Raw genomic sequence first — 19,167 nt, 5'->3', positions numbered from 1 at the left:
ACAATTTGGGAGGATACTGAGGAACAAAAGAATTCCTTGAGGGGAGATTACATTTAGGGGAGTAGTAAGGAGGAGGAGGCTTCCCTGTGGTTCAAACAGTAAAGAATCTGCCTGCAATGCAGGAGATCAGGAAGATCCCCTGGAGAAGGAAATGGAAATCCACTCCAGTACTTTTGCCTGGGAAATCCCACGGACAGAGAAGGCTGCAGGGCTACAGTCCACAGGGTCACAAAGAGTCAGACATACGGAGTGACTAACACACACACACACACACACACACACACACACGGAGAAGGAAGGGTTGGAGAAAGACAAATAGGAGAAAGGAGAGTCAGAAGATAGCAAAAAATTCAGAAGAGCATGGGCTTTGCAGAAGCCAAGGCAGGAGAGAGTTTTAAGAAAGGAAAGGCCAACACAATTCAGACTGTGAAGAGATCTAGGAAGCTGGAGAGAACAAAGGTCGTAGGATATGATCCCTGGGAGGTGACTGGTGACTTTTCAAAAAGTGCAGAGATCACATTTTAGCAACTAAATTCCTCAGTCGAAGAATTTACTCTAAATACTAGATATACTTTGGAATGCTATGCAGCAATCAAAGATGATGCTGGTATGGACACGGAAAGAATTCCAAGGCATGCAGTTGAGTGAAGAAGCTAGTTCAGGTTGATATGTAAATATATAATTTATGTTGAAGAAACAGATGGACACTAAATAGTATGTTTCCCATGGGTACACATGTGTGGAAATGCTCTGACAGTAGTCTGAAAATAAACAAGGAATTAAAAACAGAGCAACGCTGTGCACAGTATGGGAACTGGGAGTAATACCCCAGGAACATTATAGAATGTTCTGATTTGTTACAGAAAATTGTATTCCAATTATTGTGGAATTGAGTGATCTAAAAAGAAAGAAATTGCCTTGTACGAAGTTAGAGGAGCGTGGCTGAGCTGTGGGATTGAAGGACAGGAGAAAACTATGTTTGGACCTTAAGAAGAAGGCAGACTTTAGGGATGATGTTTTTTTTTTAAAACTGAGGAGATGGAAGCATGTTTTTTAGCCTAGAAAGGTCATGTTGGGGAAAAAACTAAAAGCCAGATTTTGAAAATGTCAAAAGGAGTAAAACTGACACAGCCAGGTCAGAGGTCAGGGGTGGGGAGTGGGGGAGGAGGGCCCGGAATAGGAACCTAGAATAGGAAGCTGAGATGGAGGTGTTGACAAGAGGAGGCCCCCGATACCACCTCTGGAAGGACAACGAGAATGTCATCTATAACGATAACAGAGCGAAGCATGGATGCAGAGGAGGGGGGTAGAGGGCCCTTTGGTGAGACGGTGAGCAGGGGGTCAACTGCGGAGGCAAGGGGCAGGCAGGCTCTGCGTTCTGAGACGGGGGCAGAGGCTGCGGGCTGGGCCAGGGTCCCCGGGGTGTTTTCAGTGGTTGCCCAGCTGTGGGGCAGATGCACTGAGCCCAGAATCCTGGCCTCACAAGCTTTCCCAGGAATACTAAACAGCTGTGGAACAGGACTAAGGCACTAAGTCTGCGGATGGGTGAGGTGAGGATGGTGGAAGGCCGGGGCAGAGGGAAAGAGGAAGAGTGCCTACCCAGCTGGAGTGGCTGCAGTGGGGAAAAGTGGTTAAAACGTGCCGAGGAAAAATGAGATTTTGCTGCTGTCTTTCCTAAACTACTGAGAAGAAGTTCCATGAAAAGTCTAGAACAGATTCCTTATTCCAAACACAAAAATCTTTTGATTGGTTTTCCATCTAAAATGTCTACTATCTCTAAAAACAAAACAACCCAACTTAACTCTCCACTTTCCTTTGTTCTGTGAAACTGTTTTCCAAGGTCCCAAAATCCCATCTCCAGTGCAATTTGCATGCCTGCTGAAACACGACTAGTTCAAACATCTCCTAATTTTGAAGGCAAATGTATGGAGAAGAGGCAATATAAAATAAATCAGAAGATGAAAAGACATATTCTCTATCTTTTTTGTAATTATTCAACTAGTTTCTGAATGGTTTGAATGCAAGCTAAGGTTTGGTACTTTAAACATCAGTTGTGCACTCTTAGCATTGTCAAAAAAGCATCAGTAAATCTTCAAATACTGAATAAACACACAAACAAGAGCTTTTTCTTACCGAAATATATCACGATGGTTTTTGATGTTCCAATTATATTCTCCTTTACTGACAAGTTCGAAGAATTCTGTTCTCCTCCTGCATGAAATCAAATGAAAATTCTCAGTCTGTGTGGTGATATAAACACATTAATGGGAAAATATAAGACCACCTCAACCAAGTAATTTAATATTTGAAATCATGAGGCTAAAGTGCTATCAAAATAAACCACTTTTTAAAAAATGTTGAGGCTTTGACAAAAAGCCACAATCATTTCCAAATGTATTTACAACAGAAGAGATTATCGGGCCATAAAACAGAAATCAGTGTGGTCCCGCATTTGGGATTTCTTGCTGTGAAGCCCTGTGACTCTTAATGAAAAAGTCAGAGAAGGGAGGCAAGGACACATAAAAAGCGGGAACAGTTCCAGAATGTTCTTTTATCATTCAACATAGAACTGACCTGTATGATCATCCAAGATAATATAAACTCCCTGGTAGTAAATTCAGGACAAATACTTTTGTAGAAGTTAAAAAGTAACCGTTTCATCATTTCAGGGCTTTAGGCACATCAGCTATGGAGTCAGAAATAACTGTGTTTAAACCATAGCTCAGTCACTTCTTGCTGTGCAACTTTGGAAAGTCACTTAAACCCTCTGAACCTCAATTTCCTAATCTGTAACTTGAGGGTCCTATTTGCTGACTCAGAGTTATTGTGAGGATTAAGTAAGATGATATGCAATGTGTTTAGCATTAATATCAGCACATTTTAAGTGTGGATGCACAAGCCTGTGGAAATGCATGTAGAGATGTGTGGATACGCAAAAGAAAAGAAGGGAAGCTTCTCAAGTTGTGAAAATAGGATGCCATTCCTATTTTCAAAACTTTTGTTTAATCTAGTTTTATGATTTTTCATTTTTATAATGAGAAAGGAAAAAAAGACATCACCACTTTGGTTCTTTAAGAATCATTTCCCAAGGTCTCACATTTTTGGCACTTCCTAATGAGAGGCTCTTTAAAGGATCCTGACACACTGCTTCCCAACGTGCACCCCACAAAATGCTAGTCTGAGGAGGTGCTGCAGGTAAAGGGGGTGCTCTGGCTAAGTGGGTTTGAGAAATGCTTCCTGTGATCCTTGAAGTTTCACCACCCACATTTGCCTTTTGAAGGCTCTACAAAACGCTGACATTGAAAAGCCTACTCGACTTGACCATGGACTCCCATAGCACTGATGTTGTAAAGAACACACTTTGGAAAACGCTACCATGGCATTTATGGTGGAAGTCAGAGTAGGATCTTGGACACTTAGTGCTGACTCATTGCAGTTTGGGGGACAAAGGACAAGAGGCCGAGTGCTACTGGCTCCCGTTTCTTGTCTGGAGTCCCCATCATCACCTGGGTCCTTACTGTTCCAGGCAGACTTCTGTCATTTACTAAGCACATGACTGACTTTGGGTAGGTTAGGGTTGATGGGAGGATTTATGTAAAACACTTAGCAGACTGCCTGACACACAGTAGCTGTTCAGTAAGGATTGCTGCTGCTGCTGCTAAGTCGCTTCAGTCGTGTGCAAGTCTGTGCGACCCCAGAGACGGCAGCCCACCAGGCTCCCCCATCCCTGGGATTCTCCAGGCAAGAACAACTGGAGTGGGTTGCCATTTCCTTATTCAGCTCAGAAGTATTAGGTGTACTGGCCCCAGCTGGTAAGTGGCAGAGCTCGGATACAATACAAGCTTTTGGAATAACAGTTGCCCCGAGCAGCAAAGGGCTTTCCCTGGTGGCTCAGATAGTAAAGAATCTGCCTGCAATGCAGGGGACCTGGGTTTGATCCCTCAGTTGGGAAGATACCCTGGAGAAAGAAATGGCAACCTAGTCTGGTATTCTTGCCTGGACAGATGAGCCTGGCAGGCTACCCCATGGGGTTGCAGAGAGTCAGACATGACTGAATGGCTGACACTTTTCCTTCACTTCATACACTAATGTATAGCAAAATTGCTGGGTCATAGAATGATTCCTATGTTTAATTTGAGTTTTCTTTATAAATATAGATTGTTAGGGGCATATGTAACCTTTGAAAAAGGCTGCTGTAATTCTCTGATTTATAGGTCAGAGAACTCAAGGTGAAGGAAGGTGACGTGATTTCCCCAGGATCCCAGGGCAGTTATGAATCAGTCTAGGTAGATTCCAGGCCCCCAGCTTCCCAGCTGTGGCCTGTGTGATCATCTTTATAAACTGTGTGTAGCATGAGCTTTGGGGGCAGAATAGCCTTTGCTGCTGTGAGCGTCTGGACACAGATGTGGCAATCACAGGCTGCTGTACTGAGCCACGGGGAGCACCAGACAGAGGTGTCCATCAACAAGGAGATGCTCCCAAGAGCTGCGCCCAGACCAGGTTTGTGGTCCTCGGCTTTGGTGGTATTTCTGACCTCCTCCTTAGTGATAACCATTACAAAGCAACAATGTGAAATTCACTGTACTTTTGAGAAAGGAACTGGCCCACACAGCGGCTCCTTTTAGCATCTATATGTGTATATAGAGTATACGGAGTCAAAATCAACATGTATGAAACTGTTAGGAGCACTTTTAAAAACATGGGACTCCTAAAATGAACATTTGAAAATCCAGAGTTATAACATTCCCTGGATCCAGACGCCTCTGTCATGAGGAACTATATCATTAACTTTTCAGGCAAATCATTGGCAACCTTGCTTTTCAAGGACAATGGCAAATACCTCGGCTAGTGAAAAGCAACTTACTGGAAAATCTCATTTATAATCAGATATGTTTTTATTAGGCTTTTATCCTGCTCTCCTGACATACATTCCACTCAGAAAAATAGCAGTCTTTAAAAATGCATCATTTGAACAGAACTGGTAAAATTACTCTCAGAAATAATTCTAAAGATTGGTTACCAGTCACCCGTCACTACATTGAAAGTCTTTCTTGTTTCTAATTTATCTGCAATGCACCTTTTGTTTGTAAAGTGAGAAACCACCCATCCTGTGTATATTTTAATTGGGAATATTTTTATAACCTTATATAACTCTCTATATAAGCATGTAATATAAGTATGTACATATATTCTTTATCCATTGATCTAACTGTTCTGAATCTACTAAAAGTCTTTGAATGTTAGGAAGAATTTTACTGTCAAGGTGGCAATTTCAGCTCCAGAATTACCAGATGGGGTGGCAGGGGACAGGGTGAAATGGGTACGGGGGAGTAGGATTCCCTTCTCTCAGTGTTCTTACAGTTCATTCAACAGGCAAACCATACATCTGCAATTGGTTCCTAAAGGCAGATTCTGGAGAGATTTCCGGACTTTGGGCATAAAAGCACCTCAGAGGAATAATAAATCAGCAGGCAGATGTTAATTCCAGTAATTATGACTAAAGGGAAAAAAAAGGTTATATGTTTCACTTTGAAAGTAAATTGTGTCCCTGTGTTAGATTAGCACCGATAACACAAGGATCAGCTAAGCATTAATACCCGAATAAAAGTATCTGTGAAAGGCTGTGCTGCTGTTGACAGCACAAATAAAACTGGCAAATGCAAGAAATGGCAAGAGCAGAACAACTCTCAGTATTGATGATGGCAGAGAAGTAAGACAATACAGGACTCTACACGTGAGTTCCGTTGATCCATAACCTCCAGGCCAAGATGAGATTCAAGGGGTTGCTGGATGGGGCGTGCCCTAGTTGCCCCTGCATTTACGTGGCCCCTAGCACTCTTCATGGGCTTCCCAGATGCTGCAGTGGTAAAGAAACTGCCTACCAGTGCAGGAAACACAAGAGATGTGGGTTTGATCCCTGGGTTGGGAAGATCCCCTGGAGTAGGAAATGGCAACCCACTCCAGGATTCTTGCCTGAGAAACCCCACGGACAGAGGAGCCTGGCGGACTATCGTCCACAGGGTCACACAGAGTTGGGCATGACTGAGTGAGCATGCACGCGAGTAGCACTCCCCAAGGTGGGGTACTACTGTTTCTCTCACCCTCACACTGGGCTCTGAGTCCGTGAAGGTAAGCATGATACCTTCTCTCTGTGTGCGTCCCCAGCAACTAGCACAGTGTCTGGCATAAAGAAGGCATCAGTAAGTGCTACTGGATAAATCTCTCGTGTTTTATTCAGTTGCTGTATCATATGGATGGAGATATGAGGATGAATCCTGGAGAAGGGAATGGCTACCCACTCCAGTATTCTGGCCTGGAGAATTCCATGGACTGTATAGTTCATGGGGTTGCAAAGAGTCAGACATGACTGAGCGAATTTCACTCACTCATGAGGATGAATAGATACAAAATGCTTTGATGTTCATCAGAAAGTACCAAAATATTTCTTCCATTAACCTGTCACTGAGTCTGTAGTTCTACCATTAGAGTAATTTCTGTGGGTTAACTAATCAGCTCTGTTAAAATATGAGAATGTTTGCGAAGGAACAGTGGGTTAAGCTCTGTAATCATTACACCTCACTATGCATTCATTTATCCTCTTCCTTTCCAATAAGGGACTAGTTGAGTGCAGGCAGCTGTGGAGGTTGAAAACACTGACCACAGTGGACCTTTAACATTTGTTGAATGATGAATGAATGACTATCCCCATCTGCATACCAGTAGAAATATTCGTTGGGTTCTTATTGTGTTTTATAAAATAAATTGTTCTAGATATTAGTCTAATTTTTTAGAAAGATGGTCAAACTATAACTCCTAACAATCTACGCTAATTTGGTACCTTTTGTTGTCATCATCAGATGCTTTGAGAAATGCTCCTTTTTGCATCCTTTTGGAAAGACAGAGACCAAGAAACAATTAGACTGGGCGTTTTCTGTAATTGTTGATGAATGTTTGCAGAGCACAAAGGGAAGTGAAAAATTTTCAGCTTGAAGATTAGTCTGATTAATTTAGAAAGCCAACCGGAAAAGCATTAAGCACCAAAATGGGTATACAAAATCTGAATTCTTGGATAATTCTCTATTTAAATAATGATCTGAGGCAATGTGGCATGGAGATATGAGCACAGAAACCTTGATGACTTTGGGCAAGTCACGTACCCTCTCTAAGCCCAGGTATCCTTATCTAGAAGATGGGGATAATAATATCTACCTTGCAGGCTTATATGACAGTTCAATATCAGAGAGCTAAAATTTTGAAAATTTATTATGTCAGTCAGTGGGTCAGGTGTAGGGGCTCCAAGAGGGAGCTACAGAGAAAGATGTCTGCATTCACAGAGCTCCCACTCTAAAGGTGATGCAAGAGGAGACTGTAATCCCAGAACAGTGCAGGGCAGGAGCAGCAGCCACCTGAGATGAGGGACACAGAATTCTGGGGTCGCAACCTCCTGAGGATGAACTACACGGCTCCTGCTACCCTAGAGGAACACCTTCCGTGACGGTATTAAAGCTAAAGAAGGACCAACCTCTACTATGTCCCAGTTTAGCTCAGCTATAGACAAGGAGCCTCTGCTTGCAGTCTCAGCCCCATGGGTGAGTCTCCTGGCAACACTCACCTGGCGACTCAGCCCATCCCAGCCTGCTGGAGGCATCTACAGCTGGCTGAGTCGCACCTGCTTGATATCTACTGAGTTTGGAACTGTGCCACTGCTGTCTTTGGTGCCTTTGGTGTCTTTGGTTCTCAGGAGTGGCCTCAGTTTCCCCTCTGGTTCTCTTAAACCAACAGTTACAGATCTACAGAGAGAATGGCAGAGTAGTTAAAGACATTTGGGAGTCCAAATACTTGGTTCCAATCTCAGCTTTACCACTCAACATGGTGAGCAATACACTGACTTTCTCACAACCTCAGTTTCCTCATGTGTATGGTGGGGTCAGTAATAGTACCTGCTCTGACAGAACCCCTTTAAGTGCTAAACAGAATAATGTGTATATCACACTCCCAAGTGAGCACTCGGGGAATTTTCGGTATTGTTCCCACTAATCGTGGAAGATGCGAGGTCATCTTTGTTAACTTACAGGCAGACAGTCAGCCCAGGACAACTGTGACATCTCCAAGTTTTAACGCTTATAATTTTGGATCTCTCTCCGTCTGCCCCAACAAGGACTATCTTTTTTTTTTTTTTTTTTTTTTTGCTTCCGGTTGCTTTTATTTACTTATTTTTTTTTCAAGGACTATATTTTATGGTCCAAATTTCATTAACCTTTCTGGTTGAATGATTGTTTTCTTTATAAGGTACTTAAAATTGTCAATGTTATCAAATTTAAATTATTTAGGTTACTTAAATTTTCCTCATCTTTCATACAGATAATCTCCTTTGGCCACCAGAACTCTAGGAGATGGGTATGGGTGAAGTACCTGTCCCTATGTTGCTGACAAGGAAACTAAGGCAAAGAGAGATTAAGTGAGTGACTCTCTCAAAGCTACATGGCTGGTTACCAACAGGGGATATCTAATTCCTGCTTGAGATGCTGAAATTACTATTTAATTATGAAAGCTGTATTCACTGCAGGGACTCAGAATTAGGCACAGAAATCAATTTCAGAAAACCACTCAGTGGTAACTGGAAAATGTTTTCAGTGAGTTGGAAAACCAGTCGGAAGAATAACCCCCAGACTTACGGTTGGGAAGCCTAGAAATTCACACTGAGGCTTTGTTTGATTTTTGTTTGTCCAACAAACAAAACCTTGTTTTAAAACCTTGTTTTAAACTTGCGAATTCTGCTTTCACCCATCATTTGTAGTATAGAATCTTGAGCATATCCAAAGCCATTAGAAATTAACTTTACAAGGGTTTGTGGTTGTTTTTAAAGGAATTCCATATTTCCAGGAATTTTACATTGTTCCCTATTGGCATGTGGCAGGATATCCTGCCACTAGGAATGAGTCATAACCCTCAGCCCCTGCCCACAAAGGCCTGGATCTCGTCCCTGCCCACCTTGACCCCTTCTAGAGTGACTTGCCCCTTCTTAGGGGAGGAAAGCAGTGAACTTCCTTTCTGGTTGGCCTCAACTGTATCAAGGCTTTTGAGTTAAGTAGCCAGGACAGACGAACCAAGTGTAATCCAAACTTCTAGAAAGTGTACAAGGCCATCCCACGGCCCGCCTTTCTTCAGCGATTTCTGCTCCAACCAACACCACGGCTCCTGTCTCAGCTGCCCCGCACCTCCCTCGCTTTCTGCCCTGGCGCTGCTTTGACTCCACGTGTGGGATGGGGAATGGCTGTAGGAATCCCCAGCCCTTGGGGATGTGTGTCCTGGAAACGCATGGAAGTTTTAATGTCCATGGAACAGCCTTGGTTTATGGAGGCTGGAGGCTGATGGCAATTCTGAGGTGCAGTTTATATAAGACTTTTCAGATAGTCCCTGTGGGACCAAGCTGGACTGACCACAGGGGCAGCCAACAAGTGGAAGTGTCTTTACAAGAGCTTCCCTCCCCCATTTCACTTTCTTGGTCCCCGACTCCCATTTCTGATGTTACTTCCAAAACTAGACTATGTGCATGCAAGCTCTTGTCTCTGGCTCTGCTTTGGGAGAGAGGAGGGAACTCATGCTGGTTTTCATGTTAAACTTGTTCACATACACCTGGGAAGGTCAATATTTCCATGTATAATGCATCCCCAACTTAAATGACAAGTACTTGATTCTTCCTTTAGAGAAAGAATACAGTTTGTGGAAAAGCCTCGAAACCAGAGGTAGAGGTTCCAACTTATCCACAAGTTACTTATGTGAGCCAAGCTACACTATTTAACCTACAGACTTAGTACCTGATCTACAAAATAGAGGAGATGAGTTGGATGACATCATTGCTAACAGTCCTTTCAATTCCACAGCTGTATCTCTGTGAAATAAAAGTCACTGGGAGACAGTTTGTAGTAACTGCTTTCCCCCTCATTAACCCGAGGAGTTGTCTTGCCTAAAAATATGGCAATACTTTAATGCAACTTTAGACAGGCAAGTGAATCAGCCTCCTGAAGCTCTAGATTAGAGAATGAGCAGCTATTCAGAGCCTCAAAACACAATAACACTCACAGCAAGAGAACAAGCCAGCTTCTTTGGAGTCAGCAAACATTAGCAGGGCCTGTAGCATTAAGATAAGAGCAGAGTAATGAGCAAACAAGGGCCACCACCTTCCCTGACTGCATCACTCAGTGGCTCGTCACATCCCTAACAGGCCTTGACGCATGGGCTCCTACTGTTGACAGTTTTCCTCCCTTAGAAGTTACTTGGAAACTTGGCTTGGCAAAATGCTTCTCCTTTGAGAAAAATAATGTGAAATCCTGCAAGTGTCAGACACGGGAAATAAAAACATTAAAGGTATACAGGTTTCCGTAAGCGACCAATCCAGGAGTATCAATTCAGAAAAAAAAAAAAAAAAAAGAAAAGAAAAAGGAACATCATGATACTTAAGTCAAAATGAAGGCCACAAAACATGCAAAATAAATAGTCTGTAAAGGAAATGAGGTGGTAGATGCCACCATTTATGAGACATACAAGACATTTACAAGACAGATAAAGTAGGTGCTATCATTTCCGTTTTACACATGAAGAAAACAGGGTCAGAGAGGTAAGTATTTTGATGACACACAGCTATCTAGTGGCAGAGCTAGGATTTTACTTTAAAAATTATTTTAAAAATTAATTAAAATGTATATTTATAAAAGTAATACATACACATAGTTAACAAATGAAACAGCACTGGAAAGCGTATAATGAAATAAAGGAGTGTTTCTCATTTTTCTGCTTCACTGTCCTTTGACTGTGTTTCTCACTGCTTCCGTGTGATTCTTAATTTGGCCATCATGCTTTTAATTTCCAAGAGCTCTTTCTTCTTCGATAGTTGCTCCTATTATTTTTTCAAGCATCCTGTTCTTATTTCATGGAGACAGTGTCTTAGGACAGTGTCTCTAAGGATGTTAACAATCGTTTTGGGCTTTTGTTTGCTTCTTCTCCCTGTTGTCTCTGAATTCTGTTTATTTTCTGTTTTGGCCTCTGCTTTTCATATGGGTGCACATGCACGCTCAGTCACTAAAGAAAGAAAGTGAAGTGGCTCAGTCGTGTCCGACTCTTTGCAACCCCATGGACTGTAGCCTATCAGGCTCCTCTGTCCATGGGATTTTCCAGGCAAGAATACTGGAGTGGATTGCCATTTCCTTCTCCAGGGGACCTTCCCGACCCAGGAATCGAACCTGGTTCTCCCGCATTGCAGGCAGACGCTGTCACTAAGTCATGTCCAATTCTTTGTGACACCATGAACTGTAGCCTGCCAGGCTCCTCTGTCCATGGAATTTTTCAGGCAAGAATACTGGAATGGGTGGCCATTTTCTCCTTCAGGGGCTCTTCCCAACCCAAGGATCGAACTCACGTCTCATACATTGGCAGGCCAATTCTTTACCACTGTGCCACCTCGGAACTGTGCCCTGTTTCATGTGGGAGGTTTTCATAAAATGTTCTGTCCTTGGTGTCTGTGTGTAATAGAATGACATTAAAAGGCTAAGCAGAGCTGTATATGGATGTCCCACACACACAGTGCATGGGACACACTAAAAAGTTATTCACAGTTTATCTGAAATTCAAATTTAACTTCTTGTACTTCCATTTGCTGAATCTGAGGAACCTGGGTATGTGGCTTATGGATTCTGGCCTCTGGCCTACTGGGCTGTGGGCTCGAGTTTTCAATCCATTTTACTTCATCCCCTCTTCTGACTTCTACGTCTCATTCCCACCTTGAGCTTTTCTGAGTCCAGAGCACTTTCTTCCATCTCCCCAGAGGATGAACTTCTGGCCTTCTCCGGGGATGGAGGAGAGGGTGTTCTGGCTGCATTGGTGGAGGACTTCATGGGCTCCGAGTGTCCTGAAAACTGACTTGCTAGTAGTTTACTCGTTTTAAGCTGTGAGCGTCACATTCATTTTTCCATGGTGCTTTTTGTCTCTGAGCCCCAAGTGAGGCTCTGCAGGGCCTACAGCTCACTTCTCAGAGTCGTCCTGCTTTCCACTCTACTCTGCCAGAACATCTGACCCTCATCAGTGGGCCTTCGTTTTCCACAAACAGACTGACACCTCTTCTCAACTGATGTGTGTCCTCTCCCTTTCTCCTTGTAGATTTGCTTTTGCTTTTAAATTTACCCGGTGCTGTTTAAGTGGTGTTTCAGAAGGGAGAAAACATAGATGCTTGGGCTTAGTATACCAGGTTTAAACTAGAGTGAGACTTAAATCCAGACCAATATCACCCCAAAGCCTCCACTCTTTCCACTGTGCCATGTCATGACCCATTCAGCAGAGACCAACAACAAATACCCATGGCACAGACTGTCAGCTCTCTGCTCCAATCTGTCTCTTGCCTTCCTTTTTAGTAATAGAACTCTTAGACGTTAGCATGGCACACAATTACCCAACACCAAGCCTTCCTATCCTAACCTAGGGATGGCCAGTGAAATGTGGGTGGAATCGTTACGTGAAGTTTCCAGAAAATGCTCTTAAGAAATAACTTGCATCACCTTTGGCTCCTTTCTTTTTTGTTCCTTTCTTCTTTCTGATAGCTGGAATGTGGACATTGTGCCTAGAACACGGGCAGCCCTTACCTTGGGCTAAGGTGGAAACTAGGTGTTGAATGTGGATGCACAGAGAGAATGAGAAGCCTGGGTCCCTGATGACAGTGGAGCTGCTCCACCAACTGCCGGTTGCTTATCTCCAGACTCTTTAGACATGACAAAGAAGTAAGCTACTGTGATTTTGGGTTTCCTGTGCCTTATAATTGAAGCTAATTCTCACTGACGCCATGCCAAGCGCAGTAAGATCCAAACGAAGTGACATAGGCTTCCTCGAAAAGGTGGCAAGAAATGGTTCAGCCAGATGGGCAAGTGGAGGAACAGTGATAGGACTGGAGAGCAAGGGGCGCTGCATAAGCTGTTTTCAAAGGGTAACATGCAGTTGACTAATAAAAAAGACTTGTTTTTTCTGAAAAACAAAACACAAAGGGTAACATTAGACCAGTCTAGTGGAAGTACAAATTGTGTAGGAGAGACATGAGAGATAAGAATGCAAAATGGTTGGGGGCAGATTATGGTGGGAGAACCTTGAAACATGAACGAAAGTTAGAGATTGCTTTGAAAGCAATGAGGCCACTGAAGCCTTTTGAGATGGGAGTTGGATACTCATGTCTAGCATGTGAGGGAGGGTTAGAATGAAGAGTTTGGGGGTCTTCTCTATAGGCTTCCCTTGTGGCTCAGGCAGTAAAGCATCTGCCTACAATGCGGGAGACCTGGGTTCGATCCCTGGGTTAGGAAGTTCCCCTGGAGAAGGAAATGGCAACCCACTCCAGTATTCTTGCCTGGAAAATCCCATGGATGGAGAAGCCTAGTAGGCTACAGTCCGTGGGGTCGCAAAGAGTCAGACACGACTGAGTGACTTCACTTCACTTCTATGCCTCTATAGAATTAATGTAGAGTTGAGGCCAGGAGAGTGAGAAGAGAAAGAAGAACTGGAACTCATACATAGAAGCAAGGAGAAGAGAAAACTATAAGAGATCCAGAAAAGGAGAGAGGAAGGCAGGTGCATACTGGGGAAAAAAAGAGAGTAGACACTGACAATAAGAAGTCAGTAAACCTGCGGATGTCTCAAAGAAGCTAGAAAATACCAGGAATGAGTAAAAGACGTTGCATCTGGGGACAGCAGAAGTCTCTGCTGACCTCTGAAAGTGCAGTGTTGGCAGTATGTGAAGGTGGATGCTGGTCTGCAAAGTGCACCTAGATGCTAGGAAAATAAAAGCAGTCTTGTGCTCCGTTTATTTTAAAGGGTAGGCAGTAAAAGAAAGGTAAGGTGAAAGGCAATGAAAGACCATAGGGTCAAGTCAAAGAAGTTCTTAAGGAAGAGAAGTTGCTTGGTCTTTAAGGTCAGAGAAAACTGCGCCTATCAGTGAAGGAAGAGATGACCAGGCCACCAAAAGCAGTGGTTCCTGATGGAACAGGTTTCACAGGAAATGAGCAGGATGGAATCACCAGCTCAGGGGGAAGCCTGAGCTTTGGGGAAAAGAAGGATGGCTTTTCTGAGAAAGAGAGCTAAAGAAGAGGTGAAGAATGAAGGCTTGGATTTCTTGTCATCCTTCCAGCAACACAAGTTTTTCATCATTATTAGCATCTTCAATGCCATTAGAGATCTAACCACCAATAACAGTCTACAATAGCAATCTTAGGGACTTCCCTGGTGGTCCAGCGGTTAAGACTCGACACTTCCACTGCAAGGGGCACAGGTTCCATCCCTGACTGGGGAACTGGATTCCACCTAGTTCACGCAGTGGCCAAAAAAATAAAATAGCAACCGTAGCCAGTCTTTAAACTAAAAATGCCCATCATTTAGTTTCAGCCAGTAGTCCCAAACAAGGCTCATAAAACAGAAGGAAAAATATATATCTTGTGATTATAGTCCTGACTGTCTTATTTCACAGACACCACACTAATGAGGTTCTTTTAGATGAGGAAAAAAACAACAACAGAAACTTTAGCTCATCTACACATTGATATCAGTGTTAGAGTAACAGGCAACCTCCAGTTTGGACCTGAAAGTTAATTACAGGATGAAACTTTAGATATCCATTTGTCAAATAGATCAAATGCCAATACCTACTCAAAGTACAGCGTGAGGTCTGTTGCCAGTATTGACTGCTTCAAAAGCTGCATAAGGTCACTGTATTCCTTGGAGGACAAATTAGCAAAGATGTTGTGACCCTGGAGTGAGAAAGGAAAAAGCCACAGAAGACAGCATTACATCCGAGCTTGGCAACTACATGTTTTTTCCACTTTTTTTCAAAAACAGTCTAGAAACATGATAAAATAATTCTTTAAAAAGCTTAATGACATTCTGTGCAAATACAAACAGATTCCCTGGCAAACAGGCCAAAGCCAGAAGTGCAGTCATAATCACTGGTGAGGAGGACCACCAAGGGACACTTTATCGCATCTAGTTTTGAAGAGAAAGCTGGAAAGTGTTTGAACTCCTCTTACTAAGGCTACGATTGTGCCAACAACTCCACTTCCTGTGGGATCACTGAGCAGAGAAATCGACAAAACTTCTGGGAAACTTTCTGACCCCTGAAAACATACTAGTCTTGCTAGCAAAGACTTAAGCTGGCATTTTGGAAGTACTTGGTGTTGCAACAAATGACTCAAGGAAGAGAAGAAACATTAGACCAGTGGCACACAGGTGGCTCAAGTGGTAAAGAATCCACCTGCCAATGCGGGAGCTGCAGGAGACATGGGTTCAATCCCTGGGTTGGGAAGATGCCCGGGAGGAGGAAATGGCAGCCCACTCCAGTATTCTTGCCTGGGAAATCCCATGGGCAGAGGCGCCTGGAGGGCTACAGTCCATAGGGCTGCAAAGAGTCAGCCACGACTGAGCATGCAAGCACGCAAATGGGGGTAATCTGGACAACGGGCATTTCTGGCAATGCCTAGAGACACTTTGATTGTCACACTGATGGATGGTGCTACTGCTGTCCAGTGGGCAGAGGCCAAGTGTGCTGCGATGCACCCAACAGCCCCCACAACAAAGACTTACTTGGCCCAAAAGTGACAATACTGATGAAGCTGAGAAATGGTGTGTTAGGCTAGATGAAGATACATCTGGATGCAGTGTGTGAAATAATTATAGTACAGTAATTGCTGAGTAGCTAGAAAGTATAAAATATTGCTCTTGGCAGAGGAGGACTCTAAAAGAGCGACTTTTGCATAGAACAACCTACAAATACACTTGTATCTCCATTCCTTTAGAAAAGCACACTTTTTTCTCCATCCAACTTTGTTTTAGCTACACTAGACAGCTCCATAGTGTTTTCAGTCCAGTGAAAAAGTCTTTTTGTAAAGTGACAGACACTTCACTTAATTTGCTTTGAAAGTCAGGACTTTGCATTTATCAGGTTTTCGTAGCATGAGATACCAACTCACCAACAGGTTGTCTGGAAACTGGACCAGTTTTAAACCGAGTATCAAGAACCAGAAGATGGTGCAAAAGAAAGGCAGTGAAGTGATTGCCTGAGAACATTTTCCAATGAGACGTAAATGAATTCTTCTGGGGAACCAGAATATCAATTAGTAAATTACTACGTACCAGGCACCAGATGATTGCCTGCCCCCTTGAGTTTAATTTATCTCATTAGGTGAACCCATCACTCCTTAAAGACTAGAGTATATTGGTTCCACCTGGGGCCAGGTCCAGTATTAATAATAATTTTCAAACAAACTCTTCTGGACCCTTCAGCCATTAGGAAGAAGAGAAATAACTGAAGGAATGCCACACCATAATTCTGCCCAGGTGTCTTTGTCTGAGCCTTGCCCCTGGATCAGTCACAGGCTGGTGTACTGGGGCCTGGGGAAAAATGGTTTGGAGCTCTGGAAAAGTAGTCACCTAGGTCCAGTCACACATCTAAAATTTTGCAGGGAAAGAAACAGAGCTATTGGGAGCAAGTTATAGTAAACTCTACTGTGAAGACCAGGAGGAAGCTGGCCTGAATCTGACAACATTGATTATTTTGTGAGAGTGTGTTTTGCTACCTTTAAAGGACATATAGTAACTAACACAGTTTATAGCTGGCAGAGTGATAAAGCTAACCAGGTCAGCTTTAATAATTATAAGTTAATTTGTAATCAGTATATGTTTATATGCAAACTGGCCTTCTATGGGGCCTCAAGGGTTTGGTCTCTAAAATAGACTAGTCTCCCTGAAATACTACTTCGGTTTCTTGTTTAGGGAGGAGTGGTATTGATGGGGGGGGCGGAAATGTGTAGGAAGAAAGATCTAGATCAACTGTCTTCAAGCCATCTAACCTCCCTATGCCTCTGTATCATTTGGAAAGTGGGGTAGCAATGACATCTGCATTTTTGCCTTTCCGATGGGCAGTACGGGGATGGGGAGAAGGGGGGGCATCAACGCAAAGTCTGAACACATCAGTGCTTGTTTCCATTACTGCTGTTCTGCGTTCCTCATAGAGAACCCCAGCACAAAGGGCAGCTGATGAATTTTGCTAGTATGAAGACACATTCCGAGTTAGCGGGGCTCTGTGACACAAACAAAGGACCTTCTGAGAAAACTTGACCTCCTGTTTATAATCAGTTATTACACAGGTGTGAACGTCTGGCCTCAGGGGTGTAAGCCCATCATATTATCAGCATAAAAAAGACAGTCTGATCCCAAGTTCCTCCCATTCCTATTCCCCTCTGCACACATCTAAAACATGGCTTTCACAGAAGAATTCCAGAGCCACGGATGCTGGGACACTGGTTTTTGTCAGAGTTACTGAGAGCCTAACCCTGATGTTTCATTCTCAACTGAAAATCCATCTCCCCCGATGGGTCTGCCTTCCACAGCTGCAGGCAGGTTCCGGAGTGCTGACTCTCCTTTATGGGGTCGAAGAAGGCTTTGGTGATATTGCAAAAGACACGCTTTCTCAAGATAGGCTGGAGGAAAAAAACCTCCATATTTAATGATGCTATTCCAGGGAAGCAGGGCCTTAATGATGATAATAATAATAATTAATGGCACAGCTAGAGAACTGACAAATAATGGGGAACAGATGATCCCTTCCTGGCCTCAAAAAAAAAAAAAAAAAAAAAAAAGGTCTGTACGCCTGCAGAAAATTAAACAGATCCTTTCTTGGCAATTTCAAATTCAGATGCCTCAGCTAGAGTCAGTGAGCGGCTTTACTTTTTCTCTGTGGAGAACGAAACGTATAAAAGACCAACCACTCCCAGCACCCGCAATGCCGCACGAAGCAAAAGAAGGTATATGGCCCTGAGCTTGGGTCTCAAGTTTAGTTACAGTTCTTACGTTCAAACTGTCCCACCAGCAATTTTAAGCTCTTTCACCTTTTTTTATAGGTTTCTCAATTATGTAAATAAAGTGTAACTTTCTCACCCCGTTTCTGATTCCATCATCTTTTCAAATGGGTTTCGCAAAATGGAAATGTTGGGTCACTCACTTCTGGGGTCTGTGACTGGGCTTCTGTACCCCGAAGAAATGTAAAGCCATGTTCTGGTGACAGGTAGTGGGCAATCTGCTCTAAATGCATCTGAAAAGCCCCCTAACCAATAATAAAAACCCAAATGAATTAGCTCAGGAAGAAACTGAACAAGGTCCTTGGTCAGGCATCTGAAAGAATTTCTTAAAAGCCACAAAGAAGAAGTCCAATAGTTCTGATTCTCTGTATTTCTTCTTGCAAAGAAAGAGAAGTAGGAAGCATCATTTCATTGGTTTTCTTTCAAGGAGAGAAGCAGAATGGTGGGTTTTTACCTCGCTCTGAAGGATCATCACTGCATGGTTGAAATGGTGATGCTCCAAGGTGGCAGAGGTTCCATAGAGTTGGGCCAGGGCAGAGCCGCTCCTGAAAGAGGATAGACACATGAGTGACCACAGCCCTTCCACATCAACGACCTCCCCCACACTGGCTCTTTGGATCACACTGCTTCTCCTGTTTTTGCAAAGGACCACAAGCAGATACATTCTCAGGTAGCCACTTGTGGGGTTCACAAATCTATAAAGTAAACCTTTTGGGAACCTGCTGTGTGTTAGGCTAGACACAGTGGGTGATACCACCATGAAAACACATAGTCCACTCTGCCAAGAAATGTACAAACTAGTAGGGAGATGAGATGTGGTCCTAAGGGAAAATAATGGACAGACTACACAATATAAATGCCCTAAGAAGTGTTTCAGTTCAATCAAAGAGCTCTCGGTGTTCTGAGGACAAGAGACGTGATTCCTGGCTCTGGGGATCGGGGTAGGCTTCATGAGCTAAACCTTATAAAGTTTCTGAGTATCCAGGATGAATGTCATATACTAAATGTATTTGCTATTCCATGGGGAAGACCTTGCGAATACTATGTAGAACCCATTTAATCCACTTTACATGTAAGATTGACAAGCTTCAACTATGGTTTTCCAACCTATGGTCACACTGTGATATCGCAGTGTCCAACTCCAGAAAGTTCCCTGGACTTGGAGTCAGAACTCAGCTCTCAGTAACAGCTTTGGGTCATTACTTGGTTGTTTGAGAATCAGTTTCTTTGTCTCTAAAATTATGATAATACTCTCTACCTTACCTGCTATTTATGAGACTACAATAAAATA

The 19,167-nt window shown here is 43.2% G+C and overlaps 1 protein-coding gene across 3 annotated transcripts in view; it reads right to left on the bottom strand.

The window, feature by feature from the left end:
* PDE11A (phosphodiesterase 11A) overlaps positions 1 to 19,167 on the bottom strand; it is a 462,517-nt gene that overhangs the window by 53,447 nt on the left and 389,903 nt on the right. For all 3 annotated transcript variants that reach the window (XM_042243674.2, XM_004004552.6, XM_060409727.1), the window contains exons 14-16: positions 18,331 to 18,421; positions 14,674 to 14,774; positions 2,134 to 2,211 (exon numbers count right to left, since the gene is read on the bottom strand). In XM_042243674.2, coding sequence (XP_042099608.1) covers positions 2,134 to 2,211; positions 14,674 to 14,774; positions 18,331 to 18,421 — 270 coding nt within the window. The remainder of the gene's footprint in view (positions 1 to 2,133; positions 2,212 to 14,673; positions 14,775 to 18,330; positions 18,422 to 19,167) is intronic.

This window comes from Ovis aries, chromosome 2 (assembly GCF_016772045.2).
Source record: "Ovis aries strain OAR_USU_Benz2616 breed Rambouillet chromosome 2, ARS-UI_Ramb_v3.0, whole genome shotgun sequence".
Lineage (NCBI taxonomy): Eukaryota > Metazoa > Chordata > Mammalia > Artiodactyla > Bovidae > Ovis > Ovis aries.
This window is presented reverse-complemented; position numbering and strand designations above follow the sequence as displayed.